General features: G+C 41.2%; 1 protein-coding gene across 1 annotated transcript in view; it reads right to left on the bottom strand.

The window, feature by feature from the left end:
• Positions 1-986: 986 nt before the first annotated feature.
• BNIP3L (BCL2 interacting protein 3 like) overlaps positions 987-18,404 on the bottom strand; it is a 69,438-nt gene continuing 52,020 nt past the window's right edge. The window contains exons 4-6 of the mRNA XM_082254643.1: positions 13,648-13,751; positions 9,839-9,988; positions 987-1,308 (exon numbers count right to left, since the gene is read on the bottom strand). Coding sequence (XP_082110769.1) covers positions 1,260-1,308; positions 9,839-9,988; positions 13,648-13,751 — 303 coding nt within the window. The 3' untranslated portion in view covers positions 987-1,259. The remainder of the gene's footprint in view (positions 1,309-9,838; positions 9,989-13,647; positions 13,752-18,404) is intronic.

Here is an 18,404-nt window from a genome sequence, read left to right as displayed (position 1 = left end):
ATATACACAGAGGGCAGTGCCTGGGTACTGTACTAAACCCAGAGAGGTAATGGATTCTATCAGGCATGAGATGCTCACAATCAGTACAGATCACTAGGATGTAATACCTACATTATGTAAAAATGCATTTTATATGTGGCGCTAAATCTTTCAAATGAGCTACCATTGTTGTAAAACCTTCTCTGTATCAAATACCAAATATTTTTGTAGCAATACTGAGATGGAATCTGAAAAAGATATACTTGTTCCTGAATGAAAATTTAAAAAAGTCCCCAAGATACAGTCCCTAAAATGGTTTACCAGTTGGCTACTTTTTGCACCACGTTAAAGAGGGACTGGATGAATGCTCAACCTTCTGCAGGTTGAAGGTATCCATGGATTTTCTCACTTAGAAAGTTAGTGGGTTGTTATTTGTAGATCCAGAGCTCCTGTTTGCACAGCCATGTGGCAAAGGCCAATGTATTTACTCTCCAACAAAAGGATGTGTAAATTTATAGGATGGGTGGCTTCCCCTAATGTCAGGGAAAGAACTTCGATCTTCATCCACGCAACTACTACCAGCTCAGATCAGTGACCAGCTTCATCTAATGACAAGGAAAAAACAGCAAACCTTATCCACACAAAGTTACTTCAAGCACTGGTGTTGTCATCCAGACAGTGACAGCAAAAACTCTGGTGGCTTTATTCAGTCATAGGCATCAAGCAATGCTGGCGTCCTGCAATCTTAGAGCACTGCTGGCCTCAAGACACCAGAAATTGGTGAATTACTCCCAGCTATGGCAGTGAGGGCACAGACAGCCTTATCCACCCAATGACAATGAGGTCTTCTGATCATCACCTAAACAGTAAGAGTGAAAGCTCTGTAGGATTCAGATGATAACAGCAAGAGAACTGCTAGCTTCATCCAAACACGAGCTGCAAAAACTCTGTTGCATTCATCCAGGTATGGACAGAAAAGGCTTTGTTGGCCTGAGCCATATCATATTTTGTTTTTCTCCCCAAAGAAAGCTTTGCTTCTGGCTCTGCAGAGAAGTATCAGGAAACAAGTTGTTCTCTGTTGGATAAATCAGGATCTTCACATTATGGACTGGTGCTCTGAACCTACAAGATGGCTAAAAAAGGTTTCCCCCGGTTTGAAAGATGGGTGAAAGGAAGAGGGTGCTTTGAGTCATGCTTTACATGGTGCAAAGTTCGAATGCACAAATGTGACAGGAACACATCTTCACAGGGTCACGGGTTCAATTCCACATCATGCTCCATCAATAGGAACTGGCAGATGGAAGGGTCAGCCTCTTTCCAATGTATATACTAAAAATACATACAAAATATTAAATTAGTTACACAATAAGAATAACTTAAACAAATCAACATTTAATACCAAATGTCTTAATTCACAACTGGTGTGCTTTTACCGTGCTAAAAAGCACCTTTCCTGCGTGACAACACCACATGAAAAAATAATCCCCTTTAAAATCCATCTGTTCACATCTCTGCGCTTCATGGTTTAAAGTGTCTGCGCTCTAGGTTTTTAAAAAGTCCTGCTTGCTGCATTTTTGGTTCATATTTCATAGTTAATGGAAACGCACCATGCTTTTTTAAGGTGCATTTTTTGAGCCACTTTACAGTTTTTCCTCCAGATGATCAGGGATGAAAACTTATGCAAAACGCATATGTGTTGCTTTAAATTTTAAGACAAATGAAATAAAATGCTCTAACAATGCACCAATGTAAACTGGCCCAAACTAAAGCAAGAATGTACTCCCATCTCTAAATCCCAATCTCTCAAATCATAACACACTTAATAGACCTATTAAAACTAAAATTTTATTTCATTATGATAGTCTAAAAATAAAATATCATACAAGTCAGTCTGATAAAGTATTGAAAGTATAAGCCATAGTTGCATAGTTAATCTGGTTAAAAAAGATACAAGTTCATCCAGTTCAACCATCAAAGAAAAAAAAAAAAAAAAAACACACACAAAACAGAAAGCCTTTATTATATATATATATATATATATATATATATATATATATATATATATATATATACATACACACACACACACACACACACACACACATACATACATACATACATACACATACAACCCTATACCCACAGTTGATCCAGGGGAAGGCAAAAAAAAAAAAAAAAAAAACCTCAATAAAGCATGGCCCAATGTGCGCCAGTGGGTTAAAAAGTTCCTTCCTGATCCCCCAAGAGGCAATCAAATATTCTCAGGATCAACTTTACCCAAAAAAGTTATTATCCAATTATATTATATACATTTGGGAAACAATCCAGGCCTTTTTTAAAATGATCTACTGAGCTAGCCAGAACCACCTCTTGAGGGAAGTCTATTCCAAATTTCTACAGCTCTTACTGTTAAGAAGCCTTTTCGTATTTGGAGATTAAATCTCTTTTCCTGTAGATGTAAAGAGTGCCCCCTTGTCCTCTGTGATGACCTTAACCACTTGCCTACAGTGCACTTTCACCCCCTTCCTGCCCAGACCGATTTTCAGCTTTCAGCGCTCTCACACTTTGACTGAGAATTACTCAGTCATGCAACACTGTACCCATACAAAAATTGTGTCCTTTTTTTCACACAAATAGAGCTTTCTTTTGATGGTATTTGATCAATACTGGGTTTTTTATTTTTTGTGCTATAAATAAAAAAAGACTGAAAATATCGTGAAAAAACGCATTTTTCTTTGTTTCTGTCATAAAATTTTGCAAATTAGTCATTTTTCTTCACAAATTTTGGCCAAAATTTATACTGCTACTTATCTTTGGTAAAAAAAACCCAAGTAAGTATATATTATTTGGTCTTTGTGAAAGTTATAGAGTCCACAAGTTATGGTGCTATTCATTGAAAATTGATCACACTTGATCACACCTGATGTACTGAAGGCCTATCTCATTTCTTGAGACACTAAAAGGTCAGGAAAGTACAAATATCCCCCAAATGACCCCTTTTTGGAAAGTAGACATTCCAAGGTATTTAATAAGGGGCATGATGAGTTTTTTGAAGTTGTAATTTTTTCCCACAATGCTTTGCAAAATGAAGATTTTTTTTTTTTTTTTTTTTACAAATTGCCGTATTAACAGGTTATTTCTCTCACACAGCACATGTATACTTTCAACTACACCCCAAAACACATTCTACTACTCCTCCTGAGTATGGCGATACCACATGTGTGAGACTTTTTCACAGCCTGGCCACATACAGAGGCCTAAGATCCGAGTAGCAGCGTCCGGCATTCTAGGAGCACAAATTACACATATCATTTCCTGACAACCTATCGCACTTTTGAAGGCCCTGGAGCACCAGGACAATGGAAACCACCATAAAATGACCCAATTTTGGAAAGCAAACAGCCCAACGTATAATTTTTGAGGCATAATGAGTCTTTTGAATATGTCATTTTTTTCCACAAGTTTTTGGAAAATGTGGAAAGAAAATGAAAACACATTTTTTTTACACAAAGCTGTCCATTTATGCAATATTTCTAACACATCGCATGTACATAGCAAAACTTGCACCCCAAAATACATTCTGCTACTCCTCCTGAGTATGGCGATACCACATGTGTAACACTTTTTCACAGCCTGGCCACATACATAGGCCTCACATCCAAGTAGCGCTTTACACAAAGTTGTCCATTTATCCACTTTAAGACTGGGCCTATTTTTGACACTTGGTGTTTACAAGCTAAAATCATTTTTTTTTGCTAGAAAACTACTTTGAACCCCCAAACATTATATATTTTTTTTTAGCAGAGACCCTAGAGAATAAAATGGAGATCGTTGCAATATTTTTTATCACACCATATTTGCGCAGCAGTCTTCCAAATGCGATTTTTTTGAAAAAAATTCACTTTTTTGAACTAAAAAATAAGAAAACAGTAAATTTAGCCCAATTTTTTTCCATAATGTGAAAGATAATGTTACGCCGAGTAATTAGATACCCAACATGTCATGCTTCAAAATTGTGCATGCTCACAGAATGGCGCCAAACATTGGTACTTAAAAATCCCCATAGGCAACATTTTAAAAATTTCTGCAGGTTACTAGCTTAGAGTTACAGAGGAGGTCTAGGGCTCAAATTATTGCACTCGCTCTAACGATCGCGGCGATACCTCACATGTATGGTTTGAACACCGTTTACATATGTGGGCGGGACTTGCGTATGCGTTTGCTTCTGCGCGTGAGCTAACGGGGACAGGGCGCTTTAATTTTTTTTTTTTTTTCCTATTTATTTTATTTATTATTTTATTATTTTTACACAGTTAAAAAAAAAAAAATGTTTTGATCATTTTTATTCCTATTACAAGGAATGTAAACATCCCTTGTAATAGAAATAGGCATGACAGGTCCTCTTTATTGTGAGATCTGGGGTCAAAAAGACCTCACACCTCACAACTACACTAAAAAAGAAAAAAAAAAAAAAAAATTGTTGAAAGAGGAAAAAAAAAAAGCAAAAAAAAAAAGCGGCCCTTTAAACCGGTTGCTAGGCAACGTCTTTTGACGTAGCTCCGGTCCTCCAAGACCATAGAGTTGAGTGAGGGCCATCTTGCCCTCACTCGACTTCCTGTCTCTGAGGATCCGGGACCGGATAGTTTTCCCCGCTGCCGGCGGGTCCGGTAAGCTGGGAAAACGTCTGGGACGCGGCAGGAGGGGGGGGGCACCTCTTCCCCTGCACCGTAAGGGTAATTCCGCGGCGAATCCGCCACTGGGACCACCCTTATCTGAAAGCTGACCGCCCGCCGTTTCAAAAAATACCGGGGTTATGGGGGCTATCTGCTGCCATAACCCCAGTATTTAGCTTTTAATGGCCGACGCATATAGTCGTTAGGCGGTCAGTAAGTGATTGCATGTATATGGCAAACCGGTGACGATGACTGACGGGGTGACAGGTGACGATGACTGATGGGGTGACAGGTGACGATGACTGATGGGGTGACAGGTGACGATGATTGATGAGGTGACAGGTGATGATGATTGATGAGGTGACAGGTGATGATGACTGACGGGGTGACAGGTGACGATGATTGATGGGGTGACAGGTGACGATGATTGATGAGGTGACAGGTGATGATGATTGATGGGGTGACAGATGACGATGATTGATGGGGTGACAGATGACAGTCACTGACGGGGTGACATGTGACGATGATTGATGGGGTGACAGGTGACGATGACTGATGGGGTGACAGGTGACGGTGATTGATGGGGTGACAGGTGACGGTGATTGATGGGGTGACAGGTGACGGGCGATGGTCACTGATGGGTGACAGGTGACGGGCGATGGTGCACGGCGGTACTGATGGCAGTCTCTGGTGACCGGTGAACTTTAGGCTATGTTCACATGTGAGCGTAGCGATCACGGGCAGAATCACTGCGATTCCGCGCGTGATCCAGAAATCATTGCAAATTGCGGGACGCCTGTGCATTGCCCTTGATTTGCAATAGCACCCCAAACGCTGTGCGATGTTGCTGCGATTTCCGCCTGCCGAATCGCGGTAACATCACGCAAACAACGCATGACGCTCCAAAGAAACTCTTGTACCTTTTTTGGGCGTCATGCGATGTTTGCGCGATGTTACCGCGATTCGGCAGGCGGAAATGGCGGCAACATCGCACAGCGTTTGGGGTGCTATTGCAAATCACGGGCAACACACAGGCGTCCCGCGATTTGCAATGATTTCCGGATCGCGGGCAGAATCGCGGTGATTCTGCCTGCGATCGCTGCGCTCAAATGTGAACGTTATGGGTGTCAATTTCTGGGCACTGATGAGGTGACTGTTGGGTGACAGGTGATATTGGGGGGGGGGGGGGCTGAGGACTGTGTGGGGGGACCTTTATTAGTGTGATTTTTACTTTTTACAGGTGTACAGAGCAGTAACTCACTATTTCTAGCTCTGCTCCCCTCATACTGGAAACTGTATGAGGAGAGAAGAGCTAGTAACAGTCAGTTACTGCTCTGTGTTTACATTTTGTGATCGGCTGTGAATGGATTCACAGCCGATCACATAGTAAACAGTCACTGTCAGTGACTGTTTACTACCGCCGGTGACAGCTGTGTTCCTACGGAACACAGTGCCACCGACACGACCGCGCTGCGCGCTCCCGATCGCGCATGCGCGGTCATCTGGTGGGCGCCTTCATTGTGATCCGCTGTGTCATTGGAACACAGCCGATCACGTGGGAAACAGCCACGCCCATTGGCTGTTTCCCCCCTGCCGGTGACGGGGGGTGTCCCGGGGACACCCCGACACCGACAGTGCAGGGCGGCGTGCACGCAATCGCGCGCCTGCCCTGCTTAAAGTGCCGCCGTCATATGACGGCGGCCCAGGATAATGGTCGCTCCGCTCCGCCGTCATATGACGGCGGGCGGGCGGCAAGCGGTTAAGGTGAATAACTCAGCACCAGGTTTACTATATGGAGTACTTACGTATTTATACATATTGATCATATCACCCTTTAATCTCATCTTCTCAAGAGAATAATTTCAGTTCCTCTAATCTTTTCTCATAGCCGAGCTCCTCTATGCCTCTTATCAGTGTGGTTGCCCTTCTCTGCACTTTCTCCAATATCCTTTTTGTGAATTGGTACCCAAAACTGAACTGCATATTCCAAATGAGGTAATACTAATGATTTGTACAGGGGCAAAATGATATCTCTCTCTCTGCAGTCCATACCTCTTAATACAGGAAAGATATTTGCTTGCTTTGGAAACAACAACTTGGCATTGTATGCTACTATTAAACTTATAATCTACCAAAGCAACCAGATCCTTCTCCACCATGGATTCCCCCAGCTGTACTCCCCCTAGTATGCATGCATATTCTGAGCCCCCAAGTGCATAACATTTATCAACATCAACCGCTTGCCAACCGTACACTGTATATTTTTGCGACAAGGCGGCTCTCCTGCGCTTATGGGCCTGGGGCGCACACGCACACCACGACCCGCTCCCACTATGACTTGACACAGCAAGAGCCAATCAGAGGGTCCGGCAAACGAAAAGAAGGTAGACCTCCGTTCTGTCAGAGGGGGAGGTACTTATCCTGTGTTTCTGCTAAGCAGGAACATGAATCTCTGCCTTCCACCAGTCAAAGCCCCTCCCCCACATTTAGTAAGTACAACTTAGGAACGCATTTAACCCTTTAATCGCCTCTTAGGTTAACCCCTTCCCTGCAAGTGTCATTAGTACAGTGACAGTGCATATTTTTTAGCACTGATCACTCTATTAGTGTCACTGGTTCCCAAAAAGTGTCAAGTGTCAGTTAGGTGTGCGATTTCACCGCCGAAACATTGAAGTTCCGCCATAAGTCGCTGATCGCCGCCATTACTAGTAAAAATATATAAAAAGTAAGGGTCCCAACTCCGAACCTTGGGATACACCACTGATAACCTTAGACCATTCAGAGTATGAATCATTAACCACTACTCTCCAAATACGGTCTTTTAGACAGTTTTTTTTTTATTTACAAAATTAATTTTTCCAGGCCTGTAGACTTTACCTTACACATTAGCCATGTGTGGGGAACTGTGCCAAACACTTTTGAAAAATCCAAGTATACTACGTCCACAGCATTATTTTGTCTAAGGTTTTACTTCCCTCCTCATAAAAAGAAATCAGATGTGTCTGACAACTTCTGTCTTTCATGAATCCATGCTGTCTGTTGCCTAAAATATTTTTTTTACAGCAAGAACTCATCTATGTGGTCTTTTATTAAACTCTCCAGTATCTTCCCGACTATAGAAGTTAAACTAACAGGTCTATAGTTACTTGGTTTGTTTTTTCAATTACGGTTATAGATATGAGGGGAGGAGGTGTTATGTAGTCTTTTACACACTTTTCTGTCCTAGGGTGACAATGCTGCTCCATAGATTCAGGACCATAAGCGGTGTCTATTAGGGATCGACCGATTATCGGTGGGGCCAAGTATCGGGGGCCGATATTCACTTTTTTTGTAGTATTGTTCACAAACTTACCGATATGACCGATATTGCTTCAAGTGGTTGTACAGGATTGATCCCTACAGCTGCAGGCACGACCTCGGTACCATTTCTTAGACCCGACAGTCGGCTTTCTTGTAATAACAACCGAAGCGGCTAAACAGCCATTCGGCTATTACAAGCAGCAGGAGGGGACGCCCCCTCCTCCGGCTGCTCCGTCCAGGTCTCCCCTTCCAGATCGAGCAACGAGCTGGCATGTCCGCTGGCTGAACACCCAAAAAAAGCCGGAATCGGCTTTGATCGAGTCTCTGATGTAGTAACCTGGAAGCGATGTCATGATATCACTTTCGGTTACTGGTGCCAGATTTAAAAAACAGACAAACTTAGCGTTTTGAATGCTTTTAAGTGCAGAGGAGGGGTTTGGGATCTTAAAGACCCCAGATTCCTCCATAAACAGTACCTTTCACTGCCTATTACTGTCATTTTACATTCATTGGGACAGCAATAAAAGTGATACAATTTTTTTTTTCTTAAAAAAGGACAGGTAAAAATAAAAACTTTAAATGTACAGAATATCGGCACCTAATATCGGTTATCGGCCTGAAGGGTCGCCAGAAAAGTGTGTTAATAGCAGTATCATTAGGTGAAAGTAAAGGGGGAAAAAAAAAACTGAAAGAAAACTATCCACCTAAAAGAATGGTAAGCTGCTAAATATTACATTTTTGTTCTTGGTTTTAGACATTTTAGAAAGAAATTGATTTAATCAATGAATTACATGACAGGCATGTGATCATTGACTATCTTGTGATCACGGACAGACAATCAGTAGCTCCAAGTGATGGTTTCAAAGTAGAAGCAAATTACACTACAACCTCCTGCTATTGTGGGCTTTGTTTAACATAGTGGCTGTTCTTGCACATAGCAAGCACTGAATTCCACTATTCTTTTCCTAACTGTACTGGTACAAGAAAATTCTTCTGATTGGCTAGTTAGAGCAAAAACAGCATACCTGCTTTCAATTTTATGAACAAAGCTAAAGGTAATAATACTCCACCAACTCAGAGAATAATGGCAAAGGTTGCACAAAGTGAGAATCACAACTGTCTACTTCTACAAATGTTACTACTAAAACTAAATGAACGGAAGGGTAAGCTTCTGTCCATTGGTACATAAGACATAACATTTTTAAGCTTAAATTATACAATAAACTTTCTAGTTCTTTATGGTTTCCGATCACTTATTTTCTCATCACCCAATAGGGATAACATAGGGAAGAAATGATGTATGTATGAATCAGTAGGAAGTTTAAACTGCTAGCCAACATAAACTTCACTGAAAACAACACACTGGCCCAGTACAATGATCTGTCTTCCGCTCGGTCCACCACAGACTGTACTGCTATGCGGCCCCTAGGGCGCACAGGGGGCATGAGAATGGAAGGACCTCATATGACATTCTCTCAGTAAAATGGTGCTCCTGTCCGGCTGTATTATTATAATAGGCCTGGACAGGAGGTGATTAAAAACCATTTACACTGCAGCATGAAACACAATATGAATCAATGTTTCTTATACAATTATAGTGCAATAATCTTAACACCATTCATTCATTATTTCCATGCGATGGCCAGTATTGGCAGGCTTTTGTTCACCTCAGTACTGCTTCTCTACCCATCCAAGACTATAACTAAATACAAAAGCAGCTTGAAGTAGGTCAGAAGGAGATCAACTTCAGGTCAAATGTACCCGCAATGAATGATTTTAGAAATGCTTCAAACTCATGTCAAAATCAAGTTGCATTTGCCCATCGATACAAGCCTAAAGCCCTATGACACAGATATTTAGAAGTCAATTCAGTCTCTCGGACTTACCCCAGGCCCAGAGCAAGAATATGAGAGATGAATAAAGAAGGGATAAACACTTTCAGGAACTCTGCAGAGAAAATGCCCCCTTTCTTCATGGCGCCAGTCTTTCTCATGCTCAGAGACACTGAGCGCTTAGGGTGGCGGAAATGAAATTCCCTGATAGAGAAAGAGGGGAGAAAACACAGGGCATCACCACAAGAGCCTCTCACATAACTATAGTGCCATTAATAAAGGGTTAAAAGACAGAATATTGTGTGCACATCTTATATAAATTATGTTAGTTGTTTAAAAATCAACACTGATCAGCTTTTTTTTTTTTTTTTTTTCAAAGTTGCTGATCTTTTTGTCCTTCAATTGAATGGAAAATAACATTCCTTGTTAGTCTCACAAATGATATATGTATAACTAAAAATTATTGTAAAGTCTTGTTCTTTTTGAAAAGATAATACAAACATGTTATACTTACCTCCTCTCTGCAGTTGGTTTTGCACAGGGCAGCCTGGATCTTCTTCTTTTCAGGTCCCTCATTGCTGCTCCTGGCCCTTCCTTATCGAGTGCCCCTACAGCAAGCAGCTTGCTATGGGGGCACCCGAGCCTAGCTGCAGCTCTGTGTGTCCATTCAGACCAGGATCTGCTGTTCGGCCCCGCCCCCCTCTCTCCTGATTGGCTAACTGACCTTGATTGGCAGCTACAGGGGCAAATGGTGCCACGGCTGTGTCTCAGCCAATCAGGAGGAAGAATCCGGGCTGCCGAGGGACTCTTGGACATCGCTGGACGGGAGCTAAAATAAAATAAGTGTAACTGCACACCTATATCATTGTAACCCCCCCACAAACACACACCTGTCCTTATCCAGTGAGATATCGCTGACTAAAGCGCAGGGCTGCTTGTCAAAATCTCTCTGTCTAGGCTCACGCTCAGGTATGTTTTAAAGTGAATCTGTGGCCAGATAACGGACATTGAGGTGTTTGAGATTTACAGCCCTCACTGACCTCTGCAGCCACAGATGCTGTACAGTAATTAATTCGCAAATATCAAAGCAGAATCACTCAAGTAATTTAAAGTGGAAATAAACTTAAAAAAATGCTGACAGGAGTTTTATAACTGCTTCCACCTGCCTGTCCACGTTAATGTACACCGAGTTATACATGTGCAGCTCAGCATGCATTTACAGAACCACTTTGTGCCATAATGATTTGACTCCCATGCACAAGAGTGACGTCATCACAGCCCAGCCAGTCAAGTGGTCGAAGAGTCTGTAACCGGAAGAAAGACTAGGAGAAGATGGAAGCACGTGTGATAGCCGAGAGTATGAGGGTAGGTCTACCATAATGTGCTAATATGCTGAGTATAATCCTATAATAGTACAGTATGGCAATAAGGCATTGTTCACAGGGATGTACTATAGCATAAACCCGTGAGGGCCATGTTTGCCCACACAGGGATGCACAGGTGTTCTTTGCATCCCGCTGTAGGCAATCCTATTCATGTCAAATCGAATGCTGCGGCTGCACAGACACAGGCTGGTCCTCAATTTGACAGACATGTGGGCAGTGTGTGTTTGGGGCCGTGCACCCACACAACTGTCAAATTGGGAGCAGCACCTGTGTCAGTGCAGCCACTGCGTTCCAACTGACATGAATGGGACTACTTACATGAGGATGCACAGAACATTGGTGGCATCTACAGTGGATATAAAAAGTCTACACACCCCTATTAAAATGTCAGGTTTCTGTGATGTAAAAAAATTAAACAAAGATAAATCATTTCAGAAATTTTCCACCTTTAATGTGACCTATAAACTGTACAACTCAGTTGAACAACAAACTGAAATCTTTTAAGTGGAGGGAAGTAAAAATAAAAAAAAAAACTAAACTAATAATATGGTTGCATAAGTGTGCACCTTAAACTAATATTTTGTTGAAGTACCTTTTGATTTTATTACAGCACTCAGTCTTTTTGGGTACAAGTCTATCTGCATGTCACATCTTGACTTTGCAATATTTCGCCACTCTTCTTTGCAAAAACACTCCAAATCTGTCAGATTGCGAGGGCATCTTCTGTGAAAACCCCCCCTCTAGATCACCCCACAGATTTCCAGTCAGATTCAGGTCTGGGCTCTGCCTGGGCCATTCCAAAACTTTAATCTGCTTCTGATAAAAAGCCATTTCTTTGTTGATTTGGATGTATGCGTTGGGTCGTTGTCATGCTGAAAGATGAAATTCCCTTTCATGTTCAGCTTCCTAGCAGAAGCCTGAAGGTTTTGTGCCAATACTGACTGGTATTTGGAACTGCTCATAATTCCCTCTACCTTGACTAAGGCCCCTGTTCCAGCTGAAGAAAAACAGCCCCAAAGCATGATACTGCCACCACCATGCTTCATGGTGGGTATGGTATTCTTTTGTGCAGTGTTTTCGCGGCAAACATATCTTTGGGAATTAGGGCCAAAAAGTTCTACATGGTTTCATCAGACCATAACACATTTTCTCATATGCTTTTGGGAGACTTCAGATGTGTTTTTGCTAAATTTAGCCAGGCTTGGATGTTTTTCTTCGTAAGAAGAGGCTTATGTCTTCCCACTCTACCCCGTAGTCCAGACATATGAAAAATGTGGGAGATTGTTTTCACATGTACCACACAGCCAGTACTTGCCAGATATTTCTACAGCTCTTTAATGTTGCTGTAGGCCTCTTAGCAGCCTCCCTGACCAGTTTTCTTTCATCTTTTCATCAATTTTGGAGGGACGTCCAGTTCTTGGTAATGTCGCTGTCGTGCCATATTTTCTCCACTTAATGATGACGGTCTTCACTGTGTTCCATGGTATATCCAATTCCTTGGAAATTCTTTTGTACCCTTCTCCAGACTGATACCTTTTAACAATGAGATCTCTCTGATGCTTTGTAAGCTCTCTGTGGACCATGGCTTTTGCTATAAGATGCGACCACGAAAATGTCAGGAAAGACCTACTACTAGAATAGCTGAACTTTATTTGGGGTTAATCTAAAGGCACTTTAAAATGATGGCAGGTGTGTACTAACTCCTTTTTATCATGAGTTTGAATGTAATGGCGTAATTCTGAACACAGCTACATCCTCGGTTTTAAGAGGGTGCGCACACTTGTGCAACCACATTATTTTCTTTTTTTTTCTCCCCGAAAAAAGATTTGTTTGTTTTTCAATTGAGTTGTACAGTTTATAGGTCACATTAAAGGTGAAAAAAGTTCTGAAATGCTTGGTCTCATTTTTTTTACATCACAGAAACCTGACATTTTAACAGGGGTGTGTAGACTTTTTATATCCACTGTACTTGTGGGCACACATGGCTCGTGTGAAAGTGGCCTTAATCTTCTGGGAGACAGTTAACATTTTATAAAGAAAAGGCTTAATTTTGCTTTAAGACAGCTCTCTCAGCAGCTCAGCTCACAAATTCTAGAGCACAGGTTGATTTTAGCCTTCCCAGAAATGTTAATTAGTTTTAGCTGAAACTGGATCACACCTTCAATTAGCCATATACTTTTAAAGCTCAGCTTTGGTTAAAAAAAAAAATGTATGATTTTTGGTTAGTGGGGAAAGTTGGAGCCTTTTTCTTGTGTCACTTGCAGGGACAGGAAGTGGGGAAAACCATCCCCAAAAGGGTCACAGAAAGTAAATTAAAAAAAAATATCTTAACTTCTCCCAACTCTATATAAAATGGCTAGATACGAGATTTATTTTTCAATAACATAACACGTGTGTGTGAGAACTGTCATCAAACAAAAGAATGAGAGGACATCACAAATCTCTAAAGAAAAAAAAAAAAAAAACCAAACAACTTACTTGGGGGGAATATTTTCAGGTCTACTTGACCAGTCAGATACCCAATCAGCACTTTTCTTCAGAACTTCCTCTTCTTTTTCTACATCTTCATCTTCTTCCTCTGACTGAAACAAAAAAAAAATAGCTGGAAATAAAAAAAAAAGTCACAAAGCAAAACAGAATCCTACAGATCTGCTGAGAAGTCCAAACAAGGATATTTAGTATAAAGGGCCATTTTAGATACAATGACGGGAATTTATCAAAACTGGAGTAGACATAATCTAGAGAAGCTCTGAATGGCAACCAATCAGCTTATATCTTCAGCTTTTTCAGTTAAGCTTTCAAAAAGAAAGATAGAAGCCGATTGGTTGCCATACACAGCTGCTCCAGATTAGATGTTGGTTCCCCAGTTTTGATAAATTCCTCTCAAGGTGTTGATAATCAGGACACAAAAGATTACAGAAATCTTTCGACTGATTGACCTATGCTTATAGCTTATGACTCTGTACAGTCCTCATCCAACTGGGCTTCAGGTATTGTGTACAATCCAGTAGTTCATACGGTGCTGAATTTACAGAGCTGAGCAGATTCATCTGTACATATGCTTGGCCAATCACCCAAATCCTGGAATGCCATAGTCAGGTTGGGTGAAAAATTCTTACAAAATAAAACTAATCGGCTTATCGGGTGCACTATTTCCATAATGCTCTGGAAGACTGTGGTCATCCAGGAAGTTCGGGTTGAAGTTTAGAAAAAATGGGTTATGTTAGCACAGTGTTTCTTAGCAGGATTATGCCATGTACCTCTACAATGCGCCAGAAGTTTCCCAACACCTCGGCTCATGTCAACTACTCCCTGTAGCATGTATATGGACATTATTACTTACACCAGTATAAATGATTTATACATTTAAATAATTAAAAGAACATCTATGCTGCTTACTTGCTATGGCCACTTGCATATTTCAGATTGTTGAGTAGCTATGAACCTCCTATCGGTGCCCCAGGGAGTACATGTACCACTGGATGACAACCACTGATGAAGTGACGTCTTAAATCAACCCAGGAAGATTTGGTTCATTTTTAAAAGTACAGGGCAGTTAACAGATATAACTCTTTTCATAGACCCTGTGTAAGGAATATTCAGTTCCTAACAGTAGATAATATTCTTTGCCAGTATCTGCATTATACATTCGACCTGTAATTACTGGGTTTGTTTACTCTGTGTTACTGTTTGCATGGCCCCTTTAGGTACAGAGACTGATGAAAATGGGTCAATGTTATATTACAGAATGACATTCTGTATAAATGTGCTGTATAAATATATAATATATTGAGGATTTATGCCATACTTTTTTTTTTTACCCGCCTATGTTTAAAGTTTACCTGTTTCAGAAAAAATGAAAAGATGGACAAACATTGTACACTCTCCCAACACCCTGCTGTACATACCTCCATGGGTGATGAGCTGTCAGTGCCCACACAGCCAGTGCATTGGTACAAAGATTTGAAATGCCCGCTGTTCTCCCTGCAGAGCTTCTGGAACTGTTTAAAATGATTCTGATTGGTCAACCCCGGCACACAGAATCGCTTTGTCCTGTCCCAGTAAGCGATGCAGAAAGAAGGGGGAGAAGAGAGGAGATTTTAATTCCCTGGACTGGTGAACTGGCTGCATGGGCACTGACAGCTCATCACCTAAGGAGGTAAGTACAGCGAGGACCAGATAAGGGTACGGTGTCAGTTCATATTTCCAATTTTTCTGAAAAGGTAAACGAACGCCTTAAAATGATTAAATGTGGTTGTAATCTGAAAAAAAAAAAAAAAAAAAACATTTCTATAGTGTTTACTTGCCTCTCTCCAAAGCACTAAGTGTTATTTTTTTCTCTGCTGTCTAGTTCCTCTTATCAGTATGGAGTCTCTTTTGACAAGTTTTCCTGACACCAAAAGGTAAAAAGGTGACAGGGGAGGGATCTCCAGCACACAGCTGATGATTGAAAGCCTCAGCTCTGTTCCTTTGTGCAGTGTGAAGGGGGGGGGGGGTGCCTTCCCTCCAATCTGCTCCCAGCAGTCTTGTGCAGTATGCAATTGCAGCTTTTTCCCCCTCTTGCTTTGTGCGTCTGAAAAATCATTTTCACATCTGAGTTTTAAAAGGATGTACAGGACAAATGGCTGAAGATAAACAGGTACAATTTATGTACCGTAGGAAGATTTGTTTAATCTCGGTGTATGAGAGGTTAGTCACTTTACTGGGTATAGATAAAGGGTTTACAGACACATTAATGTGCATGTTAAGAGTGAAATGGATTAAAAAAAAAACAACATCTCTGCAGCACATACACACTTCCTTATGTTTTATTCTGTGAAAATCCTGCAAAATACAAAAAATAACGGTTAATCTGCCAGAAGTCTACAGTCCTAATAACTTTCTGTCGGAGCTGCAACATAGTGCCTTTGCTGCAATGAAATTCCAGCCAGCGTTGTCAGCCTTCCTTTCACTGTAAAACAATGCTAATGGTCTTGACTCCCAAAAGCCGCTTTTGGGAGGTGTAGTTCTGGCGGTGTGCCTATGTCAAAACCAACTGAGCTCCGAACAGCTGTCCCTGCAAGAGTTTTACAAGCCTGGCCCTGTCACAGGGAGTAATGAGAGCTTTTTTTGCTACAGGAAAAAGGACAATATTCTGGGACATGTGCTATTCTGGGACATGTGCTAGTTGTTCAATTCCTGGACAAACACTTTAAAAAGGATAAATGCTGCATGATAAAATGAATAGACACAGCTAGTGTACATCACACTTGTTTAGATTTGTGCTGATATACCATTTGGGGAACCATTTGTATTCTTTGTCCATGCATAAAAGCAATAAACAGGCCCCAGTTGCTGAATCATTGTGAAAAGACACTCTTGTCCTAGACAGAAAAACACTAGAGCAACAAGCTAAGAGGATTTCATCATGCTTTTGTTACTGCAATCCAGAAATCAAAATATAAATCTAATGGGATGGTTGACTGGAAAATACAATCAAATTACATCAGATTAACCACTTGTTTTTCACACAAATACAGATTTCTTTTGGTGGTATTTAAACACCTCTGGGTTTATTTTTTGCAGTATAAATAAAAAAAAGACTGGACATTTTGAAAAAAAAAAAAAAATACAATATTTTTTATTTTCTGCTATAAAACAGGTTTTACTTTTTTTTTTTTGAATATCACATTTCTTCATGAATTTAGGCCAAAATGTATTCTGCTACGTCTTCGGTAAAAAAAAAAATAAAAAAAAAGGCCAATTGAATATCATTTGGTTTGCATGAAAATCATAGCAGCTGGTATAAATAATGGAATTTTTTTTTTTTATAATGGTAATGGCGGGGTTAAGCAACTTGTAGTGGGACTGTGACAGTATGGTGGGCAATCTGACACTAGCTGACGCTGGCTGGTGGTTACAGTAACTGACACTGTTATTAATAGTGACACCAATACAGCGATCAGTGCTAATACTATACACTGTCACTGTATTGACACAGGCTAGGAAGGGGTTAACATCTAGGGGGCGATCAAGGGGTTAAAGTGGTTGTAAAGGCAGGTGTTTTTTTTTTTTTCTTAACCTAATGCATTCAATGCATTAAAATGCATTAAGATAAAAAACCTTCTGTGAGCAGAAGCCCCCCTCATACTTAAAGCGATTGTAAAGTTTCAAGGTTTTTCACCTTAAAGCATTCAGTGCCCGAATGGGTGCCCTCATGTAAAGTGGCTCTCTGTTGGGGTACCCGATAAAGGGGAGGAGCCAGAAGCGCTGACAGGGCACCCCAGAAGAGGAGGATCGGGACTGCTCTGTGCAAAATCCTTGTAACATGTTTGTTATTTTTATTTAAAAACATTTTAACCTTTACAACCACTTTAACCGGAGCCCCCTCTTGATCGAGCAATGTCCATGAACGCCTCAGCCATCCGAGACTCTCCCTCCTGATTAGCTGAGACACAGCAGTGGCACCACTGGCTCCCGCTGCTGTCAAGTTAGTAAGTTAGCCAATCAGGAGAGAGAAGGGGCGGGCCGAACTGCGGCTCCGTGTCTGAATGGATACATGGAGCTGTGGCTTTGCTGGGGTGCCCCATAGCAAGCTGCTTGCTGTGGGGGCACTCAACAGGAGGAAGGGCCAGGAGCTCCAGCCAGGGACCCGAGAAGAAGAGGATCTGGGCTGCTTTGTGCAAAACCATTTCACAGAGCTGGTAAGTATCACATGTTTGTTATTTTAACAGAAGAAAAAAAAAAATCAAAAAGACTTTACAATCACTTTAAATATGTGCCTAAGTATGTGTAATGTGTGTATTATGTGGTGCTTTTACTAAGCGATCTTTCGGTTTTTATTCCCCTGCTTTGCACCTGCAACCTACCTGTAGAGTTCCTTCAAAAACTGCGTGCAAGTGTTTCTAGAAATATTGATGCTGTTTAAAAAGGCAAAAATTGGTCACATCAAATATTGATTTGATATGGATTTTTATTTTGTTCATTTACTTTCCATTTTGTTAATTGATAAAAACTCACTAAGGCTCGGTTTCCACTAGTGCGACTTGCGGTGCGACTTGACACATGTCAAGTCGCACAGCAAGTCAAAACCCATTGTTTTCAATGGGGCACGTTTCCACTGCCGCGGCTTCAGTTGCCGCGACCTCAAAAGTAAATCGTGTACTACTTTTGAGCGCGACTTCCCTCTATATATGAGGGACAAGTCTAACTGAAGCCGCGGTTTACTTTTGCTACGAAGTCGTGCTAGAAGTAGC

This window comes from Pelophylax lessonae, assembly GCF_965119305.1.
Source record: "Pelophylax lessonae genome assembly, chromosome: 4".
Taxonomy (NCBI): Eukaryota; Metazoa; Chordata; class Amphibia; order Anura; family Ranidae; genus Pelophylax; species Pelophylax lessonae.
Note: the sequence above shows the minus strand (reverse complement) of the source record. Positions and strands in the feature narration are given on the sequence as shown.